General features: G+C 48.6%; 1 protein-coding gene across 1 annotated transcript; it reads right to left on the bottom strand.

Annotated features, from left to right (window-relative positions):
- Positions 1 to 7,881: 7,881 nt before the first annotated feature.
- Positions 7,882 to 9,224, bottom strand: LOC137309371 (zona pellucida sperm-binding protein 3-like). The gene is made up of 7 exons (XM_067977620.1): positions 9,136 to 9,224; positions 8,870 to 9,044; positions 8,658 to 8,784; positions 8,498 to 8,577; positions 8,292 to 8,413; positions 8,085 to 8,219; positions 7,882 to 8,006 (listed from the first exon to the last, which is right to left on the bottom strand). The coding sequence occupies exons 1-7, from the start codon at positions 9,140 to 9,142 to the stop codon at positions 7,888 to 7,890; spliced, it is 765 nt and encodes a 254-aa protein (XP_067833721.1). The 5' UTR covers positions 9,143 to 9,224; the 3' UTR covers positions 7,882 to 7,887.
- Between the last annotated feature and the right edge of the window lie 3,358 nt (positions 9,225 to 12,582).

Below are 12,582 nucleotides of genomic sequence, written 5' to 3'. Positions count from 1 at the left end.
CCCCAAAGCCTTTCCACCATCTGCGAGGCACAAGTCAGGAGTGTGATGGAATACTCTCCACTTGCCTGGATGAGTGCAGCTCCAACAACATTCAAGAAGCTCGACACCATCCAGGACAAAGTAGCCCACTTGATTGGCATCCCATCCACCACCCAAAACAGTCACTCCCTTCACCACCGGCGCATCGTGGCTGCAGTGTGTACCATCCACAGGATGAACTGCAGCCACTCGCCAAGGCTTCTTCGACAGCACCTCCCAAACCCGCAATCTCTAACAGCTAGAAGGACAATGGCAGCAGGCACATGGGAACAGCACCACCTGCACGTTCCCCTCCTCGTCACACACCATCCCGACTATGAAATATATCACCGTTCCTTCAGCGTTGCTCAGACAAAAACCTGGAACTCCCTACCTAACAGCACATTGGGAGAACCGTCACCACATGGACTGCAACGGTTCAAGAAGGCCGCTCACCACCACCTTCTCAAGGGCAATTAGGGATGGGCAATAAATGGTGGCCTTGCCAGCGACGCCCACATCCCACGAACGATTAAAAAATACAATAATGGCGCGGGTGGGATACAAAACCATGGGTGCAGAGCACAGTGGATTAGCAGTCCGTTCCCGTAACCACTCGGCCACATTGTCGCATGAACAGTGCAAAGAAAGCCCTTTTATTTTGTAAAAGCAAAAGTCTTGGACTGAAAGATCAGAGTAAGAAAGCCGCTTTTCAATCACCAGTTCCCAGATTCTGAGAGCAGCAGAGGTGACATGGTAGTGTGGCTGAGCGGTCGAAGGCGCTGGATTGAGGTCCCAGTTTCTGTGGGGGCCGTGGGTTTAAATCCCACCGCTGCTACAATTTGAGGTGCTGGTTGTTTTGGCCTCATCGCTCAGAATCCTTCTTTTCGAAGCAGCGCCATTGCTGTTGTTCGGGCACAACTGCCACACCTGATGTCCCTCGTCGTGATCGTTTTGTGGTTAATACTCTGCGTTGTGGTCGCAGTGACCTTCGTGCGAATCCGAGTCTCCACAGAGTGTCATTTACCGATTTTCTCCTTTGCCACATATGCTAAGAGAATGCAGCAAGAAATCAATCTTTCGCACAAGAAATAATATTATTTTGGTGAAACCTTTTAATTCCGTCAAATCCCAGCACTCTCACATGCCTGTACTTGATGTTCCACAGTTCAAACCCGCCTCTTCTCCCAGCTTTTTCTTCCTTCCACAGTCAATGGGCCGCCTTTACTTCCCTCCTTCTATTTCATGGACACTTTCCTGCTCCATTGCCGACTCTAACATTCACTTTCACGATCTCATGCCTTTAAGTTTGTTCTGCTCCGACCGCTGTTTCTATTGGGCACATGTCCCATTCGCACCAATGTTCATTTGTGCCTTGAAACCAGTCGATACATTTCGATCTGCGTGACCGCTCGACAGACAAACACGACGAAAGCAGGGCTGGTCTCTGGAAAGACAGCCGCCCGAATGTTCACGAAATTTACTTGGGGAATCTTGTGATCCAGGGGATGGTAACTGAAGAACTGGGGTTTTTGTTTTGATGCTTGTTGGCTCTTTTCTCTCAGCAGTTGAGTTGCGTGAGTGACGGGCAGCGCTACAGAGCTGTGAATGGCGGTTGAAAGGTTCACATTTGGCAAGTTGGGGCGGTGCAGTAAGATCGGAAGTGTTCCGCCTTGATCTTAATAGTTCTGTTGAAACCTGTGATTGAATCGAGTAGAGGATAAATGTAAAGAGCGCCTGTGGGGAAAAAGGAGCGATTACAGGCCATGAGCGGAAGGTCTTTCAAATTCTCGTGGCGCAGGACGCTGTGTGCGGAAACGGCAGATTTTAAACGCATGTGTCGGAAAGTAAAGTGCGATCTTGTGTGTGAGAAGAGCACAAGAAAGTTGTGCTTGAAGCTGCGCCCTTGAGGCAAGTTGCAGGTTGTCAGGAAAACTGCTATCGTGAAAGCTCAAAAATAAACCCAGAAACTGCTGGCAACACTCAGCAGGTCAGGTAGTATCTGTGGGGAGATACTCGCTTTACCGGGGGCCTCATTGTGCACTTTGATTAATACTAAAGACCTGTACAAGATGGACGGGTTGCACCTCAACAAGGCTGGGACCAATGTCCTCGTAGGGATTTTACCCTTGACTTATCAGCGAGCGATACCGGCCTTTACTGGGCCTCAGCTATTTACAATGTATATGAGTGTAAAAAGATCTCTGACGCTAGCTACGTGGGAAAGTAAGCTGTGAGGAGGACACAAAGTGTCTGCAAAGGGATACAGACAGGTTACGTGAGTGGACAAGGTGGCAGGTGGAGTATAATGTGGGGAAATGTGAGGTTATTCACTTTGATAGGAAGAATAGAAAAACAAAATGTTTTAAAATGGTGAGCAACTATTGAATATTCATGTTCAGAGAGACTTGGGTGTCCTGGTGCAAGAAACACAGAAAGTTAACATGTTGGTACAGCAAGCAATTAGGAAGGCAAATGGCATGTTGGCCTTTATTGCAAGGGGGCTGGAATACAAGAGTAAGGAAGTCTTGTTGCAATTGTACGGGGCTTTGGTGAGACCACACCTGGAGTACTGTGTACAGTTTTGGTCTCCTTATCTAAGCAAGGATAAACTTGCCTGAGACGCGATGTAAGAAAGCTTCACTTGGAGATGAGGGTGATGATGCCTTTCCTCGTGGACTCTGCCATGCTGTCTGCCAGAAGCATATCCCCATACACTTCCAGTCGGTCTGGGTCTATCCAGTCCCACAGAGCCAACGGCAGTTTCATGCCCGAGCGCCAGTACCGAATCTGCCCCGGTGACGAGGAGGTGTCGACATATGTCTTCACCGCCCGGAGGTCATTTGGTGGGCGGACCGCCCGCTGTTTGTACAAACCGCGGGAATTTCCCTGCCGTTCATTTCAATGGGAATCAGAATGGTCTTGGGCTGTAGCACAAAGTGGGTGATAGCGGATAGGCCGCCCATCACACATCCCACCTGATATTCAGTTCCCTTGACTTCAGTGGGACTTGACTGAATATCAGGAGGAAGCTTCAGCGAGCGATACCGGCCGTCAGGCGGTACCGTCCAGGAAGAATTCCTGCCCCAGGTGGTTTTAGTAACGAGCGGTCAATCTGCAAGGCCAGTTTTACACCAGATCACCAAGCGGAAAATGTACCCCAGAGAGTCTGTAATTATTCGTTCTGGGAACTGAAGTATATAGAAATTCAAGACAATAAATTTTCTGAATTTGTATATTTCCTGTGACCAGAACCACGACCATCTCCTGTGGAACAAACGGATTTGTGTTAACATTGCAGAGAATCCATTGGAAATCCACATTGTGAATTGAAACATTCAGCATTGCACAAATTCCGGATTGGTGTCGGTCATTCAAACATTACCACAGACACTCGCTTTATTTCATCTTATTCATCTCTCTCCCACTGTGAGATAAATATCTAACCCTCTGACACCAAAATCAACGAGCGACATATGTTTTCATCACGTTCATCGCGAAGAACTAATGGATCATCTTTAGTACAGCTGATTCAGACACTCTGAGAGGCCTCTTTGGGACTCTGTGAATGATCAATGAATGGATTGAAAAGGGCAGGTCAGTTAAAATCTGATTCTTTTACCGTATTAACAAACAGCCAAGTGATTAGGAGATTCTAATTGCCAGTTTAGTGCAGACACCATGTGATGAGTTCAGCACTCACTCGAAAGCAAACTGAGAGCTGGTCTGTTTCTGGCTCTGTGATATTGGAAGGAGTGACTGGTTGTGTTTCAGGGGTCTGTGTTGTGCTGATGACTGGAGCAGAAAAAACATATTTGGGCTGAAATCTACACCTGATTCTTCGATGCCTCGTGTGTTTGGACCTTTTGAACATCTGCTTTGCTCAGACAGCCTGTCATTGTCCTTCTTACAGAAACAAATATATGGAAAATATACAATCCTAGAATCTCACAGCACAAGAGGCCATTCGACCCATCGTGCAGTGGCCAGCTCTTTGAAGGATGTAACCGATTACTCCCATTCCCGTGCTCTTTACCCATAAACTTTGTAATTTTTACCTTTTCAAGTATTTATCCAATTTTCCTTTTAAAGTTACGATTGAATCGAGCTCCACCATCCTTTAAGGCAGTGCGTTCCAGATCATAACAATTCGCTGTGTAAAAAAAATCTCCTTATTTCCCTTCTGGTTCTTTTGCCAATCATCTTAAATCTGCGTCCGTTGGTTGCCGACCCTCCCGCCAGTGGGTGAAGTTTCTCCTTATTTACTCGATCAAAACCCCTCTTAATTTTGAACACGTGGATTACTTCTACCCTTAACCTTCATTGCTCGAAGCAGAACAATCCCAGGTTCTCGAGTCTCTCCACACAACTAAACCCCATCCCTGGTATAATTCTGGGAAATCTCCTCTCCATCCTCTCCAAGACCTTGACCTCCTTAATAAATTATAGTGCCCAGAATTGGACACAATACTTCAGATGAGGCCTGAACAATGATTTATAAACGTTTAACATAACTTCCTTGCTTTTGTGCTCTATTTCTCTATTATTAAGCCAAGGAACCGGATGCTGTTTTAACGGTTTCACCAACTTGTGCTGCCGCCCTCCGCTCTAATCCCATTGCCCGTCTCTCGGTCCTGTCCCCGGGCTCGGGGACTCTCGGCCGGTCCAGGGCCCTTTAAGAGGGACGCGCCACACTGCGCATGTGCGCCGTTTATTTAAATCAAACCGCGCGATTCAAAGGAAAAGTGACGTCAGTTTCCGTCACAATAAAAACCGCTCGTTCTCAACCGAAAAAACGGAAAGTTTGTCTCGCGACACAACAGGAAGCGGTCGCTGATCCGGCGGGTGATGTGCGCATGTGCGAATATTCTCCCAGAGTGCAGCGCGGCCTGTCTCACAGATGGGGCCTTTTCTCTGCCGCTCTGCATTGTGGGAGATTGGGCAGCCATGACGGGCCCGGGTCACCGAGTTCATCCAATCACAGGTGAAGCTTCCCGGATTGGTGGAACCGACAGAGTGCAGGTGGTCTGTGGAGCGAGAGAATCTCTGAGAAGAGGGGCAGCCAATTGGGGAAATCACAGGAGGTGGTGACCGGTCATAAACCCAATCGGTGAATGACGGATTGAACCAAGGAAAGGAATGAAGAAACTCGACTGGGACCTGTGGGAACAGGCGGACTAATAAATTTAACCCGTGTCCAGTTCAGGTCACCACATTACAGGAAAGATGGGATTGCACCAGAGAGGGTCCAGAGGAGATTTACAAGGATGGTCCAGGACTGGAGAATTTTAGCTGTGAGGAAGGATTGGATCGGCTGGAGTTGTTTTCATTGGAACAGAGGAGGCTGAGGGGGGGATTTAATTGAGGTGTATAAAATTATTGGGGGCCACGCGGACTGCGTCACTTCAAGGCGGCAACTCACCCCCACCTTCTCAAAGGCAAATGGGATGGGCAATAAATGCTGCCCTTGCCAGTAACACCCACATCCCATGAACAAATAAAAAAAGAATATAAAGGTCCTATATCCCTTAGCAGAGAGGCCAATAACCAGGGGGCATATATTTCAAATAATTGGAAGAATTCGAGGGGATCTGGGGATAATTTTTTTCACCCAGAGGGTGGTGTGGGTTTAAACCTGACTCGCTGAAAGGGTGGTAGAGGCAGAAACCAACATCGCTTTTTATAAGTACTTGGATGCGCACTTGAAGTCCCGTCACCTGCAAGGCTGCGGACCAAGACCAACAGTGCGATTAGGCTGGATAGCTTTTTCAGCTGGCACAGACAATGGGCCGAATAGCCTCATTCTGTGCTGTAAATTTCTATGATTCTATAACCCCTCGGTTCAAATGTAACATGGCAAAAGATACATGTCTACGGTTCAAAAAAATATCTTTATAGGGAGGGGACAATGTAGAGTTCTGCCCGAAAATGTTGTTCACACAGACTCCATGAATTATTTTAAATGGGAATAATAGTGGAGGCACCTTGGAACAGAGGAACATTAGATTGGATGAGGAGGCGAAAGGAAAGTCACCTGTTTCTGTCCTGTAAGATCCTAAGCTTCATTGAGAATGAATTCATGAAGCATTTCTACATGGTATTTTGTTGCAACATTTTAAAAATACCCCAAAGTAGTTCTCCTGGTGTCCTGGCCAGTATATCCAGTTTGTAAAGCCTCCCTGAAATGTTTACATGTGAATCAGACAACAGTCAGAAGAGGGTAGGATGGCCCTACACTACACTACAATGTATTGTCATCTATTGGGTTTAATGTTTCCTAACATTATTCATCAATAGTGTGAGGAAGCTCAGAGTGAAAGTGAGGAGGGGCCGTCTGACTGCAGTTTCCACTGGAAGAAACATCACCTTGTGTGAAGTGAGCAGAAATGAATTGCTATTGTTAAAAGTTCCCACTAACTTATTGTGATTCTGCTGCAACAGAACGAGCCTGGATCTCCTGCTATGTTTAAACACTAAACTTCAGTGATTATAGCTCAAGTAAAATATTACTATGATTTGATTTAAATGGAGAAGTGGTTTCCACCTGCTAAAGAATGTTGTCTGAAGAGGGTGTTTACTGCTAACAGCTCCCATCCTGTTTAATAGACCCCCTGAATGTCTGATTTACCAAAAAGAAAAACCCAGCTCAGTAAAGATAAACAAATATGCTCTTATTAAATCTGAACATTTTATGAACAAATTTCAGTATTTCAAAGGCAAGGTTGTCCCAGACATGGATTGTACCCAATTCACTGTAAAGTTATAAAGACACAGCCAGTTTAACGACCAGGGGACATAACCTCGAAGTTCGAATTAGGACTTTCAGGAATGAAGTTAAGAGACACTTCTACACACAACGAGTGGGCGAAGTTAGGAACACTCTTCCACAAATGGCAGTTGATGCTAGCTCAATTGTTAAATCTATTATCTCAGGTTAAAATTTTGTTAATCAAAAAGGTAAGGGATATGACTAAGGCAGGTATATGGAGTTATGTCACAGATCAACCATGATCTCATTGAATGGTGGACCAGGCGAGAGGGGCTAAATGGCCAACTCCTGTTCCTATTGCCACCCCTCAAATATAGTGAATGATAAACAATAACGTTATCTGAAAAATAGGACTAACTACTTACAATACAATCCTGAGGGCCTGCCGTGAGGGGAAGCTGAGGATAACGAAACTTCAGTCTGTGCTCACGAGAAGACAGGTGAAATTCAAATCCAACAGAGGTAAATCACAACCGCTGGGCTCCCCGTCCCTCGCACTCTGTGCCTGTACCCAATGAGCAAAACATTGCCCCCTGTGAACATTAATCATTACACTGGGCATTGGAAATTTACTTGGAGCCCCAGCCCAACAAAACAAAGATCTTCACACCAGGGGCAGAGATCTTCAATCTTGGAAGAGAGTTCAAGTCCACCCATTTTCAATCCTATTGGTGTTTGGACAATTAGCTCCAAATGGGAAAGTTTAGGAGTTTGGAGCCCATGTGCGGATTCGAGTGATCAATGGCCACAGAGCACCAAGGGAATGATTGGGCAGTCAACCACCCAGCACCAGTACTTCAGGCCAGTCCCACTGTCCCTTCAGAGCTCATTGACCTGCACAATGAGGGCCTGGCAAGCCTTCACCCATTGTTGCAGCCATCCCTGGACTGGGCCTGGATACACTATTACCAGCCATTCTGCCACTAGTTACATGGACCCATTTCAACCCATTTCACAAACAGGAGGAACTGACGGAGGAGTGCAGTGTGTTACTAACACGGTATTGAGCACTCATTGTGTCGTTGACTGGAGACAGTGAGAAATGAGCAACCAGCCATGAGAAGATACAAGTGGTCACTGCTTTATTGGTCATTTGATAACTAGTTAAACTGGGTTTGCTTGTTTTTCCTGTTCAGGAACAAGGCAATCCAAGAAGCAGAGATCAGAGAGACAGCGCTCACAGTCAGGGCCAAGATCAGGACCACCTCAGACGCCACACCTATAAAGCAACAAGAAACCAATGGTTAGTGAAGGAAATACTGAGGGGAAAATGGAAACTAGCAGTCGGCCAACTCACCACCTGGAGACCTCTCCTGCATCCTTTGCTCAACCTCATTAAGGGGCTCAGTTGCCAGGTCTATCACATCAGGATCCAGAATGACCAAGGGTCCAAGTGAGGCCTCACCCTCCCACTTCAACTCAGCATCACTCCCTGCAATATCAAACATTCCAGTTAGAGAGGGTAAAGGGTGACCTCCAACAATCAAGAGGATCAATGTCCTACCAGGTCCAGATACAAGATCCCTCCTTCCTCTGGAATCAAGTCGGAATTCCCTACTGGCACTGCAGTTGCCCAGATGACAACAGGCACACACGTCATTGGTCGATTCTTCCAATGGGGTCCAGCTCAACCAGAGAATCAGTTTATCAACCATGTTGTCCATCACCCTTTAATATAACACATCCCTGAGTGAGAGAGAGGGAACTTACATATTCTGGAAAGTACAAGCTTTGTTCATTGAATCTCTCCGATCCACTGCAGCAACTTTCAGGTGACAAGTGATGAAAATCTGAGGGACACATTCAATACAAGTTGTTATTTAGTGACCTCCTCCCAACATGGGGACCCCAATGTTTGGCTTCCTCTTACCAAGGAACGGTCATCTCCAAAGAAGCGGAACGCATCCAGATCAAACTGGAGTTTGTCCAGCTCACGTTCACCTCTTGGCAACACAAAGGTTGAAAAGGAGTCCTCAGCTTTGCTGTCCAGGAGGCAACTGAAGAAAGATTTAAAAAGGGACAAAGTGAATTAAGTGAACCGATTGAGACAGAACCAGCTGGAGAAAGCAGAGAGCTCCTTACCCATGGGAGTCAATGATGTATCTTGGGGTGGAATCCTTGTCTGGGCTCAATGTAGCTGCACAGCTGTCAATGTAGAGCTTCAAGGGCATGTGGTTGGTCATTGAAACAGAGGCCTCAATGTGAATGAGGTCACCCAGGTAGTAGACAGTCGAGGTGCGCTCTGTAAGCCAGTCATCTGAAGTACAAGAGGAAAAGGGTTGGAGACAGTGGGCGTAACTCCCAGTGGGAGACCACAGAAAAGCACTCCCCATCCACCCATCACATACCGTTCATAAGACGCAGTGAGAATGACAGAAGCCCTTCTCCAGACTTGGTAGAGCTGAATGGGATCCAGGTGGGCTTGATAGGGTCACTGCTCACATTGCCCTTCCTGAAAGGACAGTACAGTAATTTCAGGACAACTTCACAGAACTGCACCTGCTGTAGACCTTATTTGCAATAGAGTAAAGATTCTTACCTAAAACAGTGGCACTCAATGGGAATGATTGCTCCATTAGTTCTCACAATAACAGATCCACGAGCATTTGGGGTGTGGTTCAGGTGGGTGGTGTCGACCAGGAAATCGCCAGCCATCTGAAATACATCAGGTTAAGGAATGAAGAGCTGGTCTCATTGAACAAAAGCTATTTCTGGTCATTTTCCTACCCTGTTAAGCAGCAGTTTGAGGGGTTTCAGCTGCTCCTCAATGACACATGATTGAAGTAGCTCCACCATTGGTAGAAGTTGCCTGGAGCAGCCTCTGTTACTCTGCTCAGTCCACCTTCTATTACAGGGGACTTCAGGCCTGCAGTCAGAAACCCCTGAAATGATTGGCACTGCCAGATTTGATGAGCATTCTTTCCCATATAGATTAGAGCTTTCACCTTAAGGGGCTCAAGTTACCCCTGATATGGAGCACAAAACACAACATCACTTTTAAATCTCATCTGTGTCCGTGGAATCAATGGTCTTGGCAGGTGTAACAACCAAAAGTGGAGTTCCCCTTTAATACACTGTATCCCAATTATTGTTCCACTTGTTTCATCTTTCAAGGGAAGTCTCAACAGGAACTTCCACACTGATCATTCATTGACCACAAGTTGAGGCAACAGGCCTGAATATCCACAGGAAGGAACGGAAAAGATAAATCAATTGAGGCACAAAAGAACAGAGTGGTTTGGAGAAATGCAGGTGAAGGTTCAAGGTCAATAGAATTGAATCTCAGAGTTCGAGAGTAGCAATGACCCATTTAAGAAAGATGCAGTCCCTCAGTGACAAGTTGAAGTTCTTTTTAAATATAAAGCGAAGATTGACATGTCAACAGAAAGAAGTAGTTTCACACAGGGTGATACTTCACAGTGGGCAAAAATTTATACACAGATTTCATTCAGGGATCTCCTCAGTGGCTGGAGTTTCACCCGATGTTAATGAGTTCAGAGTGGGCAGTAATCCACACAGTGAAATTGGAGCAAGAGTTGAGGAATCACATTACCTGCAATCTGCTGCCACATTCATGGAGCCCATTGTCAAAGAGGACAGTGTGGTTCTGAGAGTAGATCCCAGTTGGCCGACAACCTGCTGTCCCCAGGGTCAGGTCAGCAGCTTTAATCAGGTGCCTGGTTCTAAATAAATCCATGTCTACCCTCACCAGCAGGTTCTGCTCTCCACACTGCACCATCACAGTCTGCAGTGGGGACAGACTTCTCCCCTCAGACACACTGAAATGGGAACCAAAGGGAGGGACAGGGGGAGGGACTCTCTGGGGCACAGGGGTGGGTTTTACTCTTCTCCATGGAAATCTCTGGCCTCTAAACTGTTGCCAAATATCAGAGCAACAAACCGCTCCAACGAACACCAGCACCGGGAACAAACCTCTCACTACAAAATCCCCCATGATACCAAATAACTCAACTATCACTTTACCCACCAACCAGCACCTTTTTTTTTTCTCTTTTTTTTTTCCTTTATTTCTTTTTCTTTTATCACTTTACCCACCAACCAGCACCCTTTTTTTTCCTTTTTTTTTTCCTGTTTTTTAGGCCCCCCTTTTACAAGAAGGGGGGGTGGTGTTGGGTGTGCTTAAGTACTAAAAACCAAATAAAACGAAACCAGGCATCAAATTAAAATTTTATTTTCCTCGTCCAGGATGCACTCCAGCCCCTGCGGTGCCCAGCGGTCGCGGAAAGCCTCAAGCGTACCGGCAAACACCGCGTGCTCCATCTCCAGGGCCACCCGGGCGCGGAGCAACCCGCGAAAGAGAGGCAGACAGGCCGAGTGCCCGCCCCCACGGACCGCGAGCATCATGGACCTGTGGATATCCAGGATGCACTCCAGTTTCGTCTAGTTTTCTGGTGGGTCAGTGGCGGGTGGACTCCCTGCCGGAGGAGCTCAGGCCTTTCGCCTGGAGTACCACGCACCTCCGGTACCTGGCCGGCGAACTGGGAAGAGCTGGAGGCCAAGGTCGCCGCTCGCCTGGCGCGCTGGACAGGACTGCTCCGAGTGTTATCCTACAGGGGTCGAGTGCTGGTCATAAACCAGCTGGTGGCCGCCATGTTGTGGTACCGGTTGGTCACTTTGACCCCCCCCCCTGAGTTTGTCGCCAAGATTCAGAGGAAGTTCGTCGACTTCTTCTGGGCCAGAGGGATACACTGGGTCGCTGCCGCGGTCCTGAGTCTCCCGCTTCGGGAGGGCGGTCAGGGGCTGGTCTGCGTCTGCACCCAGGTGGCAACTTTCCGCCTTCGGACGCTGCGGCGATACCTGTACGTTGAGCGTCCTCTTAGATGGCGTGCGCTGGCGACGTATTTTTTCCGCCAGCTGCACGGCCTGAACTACGACACGCAGCTCCTGTTCGTCTCGCTGGTGGGCGGCCGCATGTCTTTGCAGGAGCTGCCTGTCTTTTACCAGGATCTGCTCAGGGTCTGGAACATGGTCGCCTCCGGTCGGAGCTCTCGCCCGTCAGGGGTAGCGGCCGTCCTGCAGGAGCCGCTGCTCGGGAATCCGTTCCTCCGCGATATCGGCTTCGGCCACTCGCGGCTGTCGGTGCGGAGGGCCGTGGCCGGTCGGGTGACCAGAGTCAGGGACGTCCTGGATGGCGGTGGGTCGGGTTGGTTGGAGCCGTGGGCGCTCGCCGCACAGATGTCCTCGTGGCGTGCCGGGGACGCGGCCATCGCCATCCGGGCGTTGAAATCGGCGCTCGGCCCTGACTCCACTCGGGATGTGGAGGCGGCTCAGGCGTGCGGAGCCATCCCGTCCGACCTGACCCCCGTTCGGACGGAGTTCCTCCTCGGCGCCAAACCCCGGAACCTCCCTCGGGGGGCCGCGCCTCACAACTTGAGCCGTCTCTCGGAAATTCCCTCCGTGCCGTTTCACACCGCGCGGAGGGATTTCCTGTACGGGCTGCTCCTGCACACCCTCCACTTCCTCGCCCTCGTCTCTCGGCCGGACACGCCCTGTCGTACCATCCTGCCGTCCGGCGGAGACGGGGGTTCCCAGTGGGGGGCTCTCTACTCAGGGATCCTCCCGTGTTCCATCGGGGATCTGGGGTGGAGGGTGGCGCACGGAGCAGTCGCGTGCAACCGGCGGTTACGCCATTTCACGGACACCCAGGCCGCTTGTGATTTCTGCGGCCTGGAGTAGTCCTTGTTCCATCTGTACACTGGGTTTGCGAGACTGCAGCCCCTGTTCCATTATTTGAAGGGGCTGCTCCTCAAGTTCTGGCTGCATTTCAGTCCCAC

Source organism: Heptranchias perlo, unplaced genomic scaffold (genome assembly GCF_035084215.1).
Source record: "Heptranchias perlo isolate sHepPer1 unplaced genomic scaffold, sHepPer1.hap1 HAP1_SCAFFOLD_163, whole genome shotgun sequence".
Classification (NCBI taxonomy): Eukaryota; Metazoa; Chordata; class Chondrichthyes; order Hexanchiformes; family Hexanchidae; genus Heptranchias; species Heptranchias perlo.
This window is presented reverse-complemented; position numbering and strand designations above follow the sequence as displayed.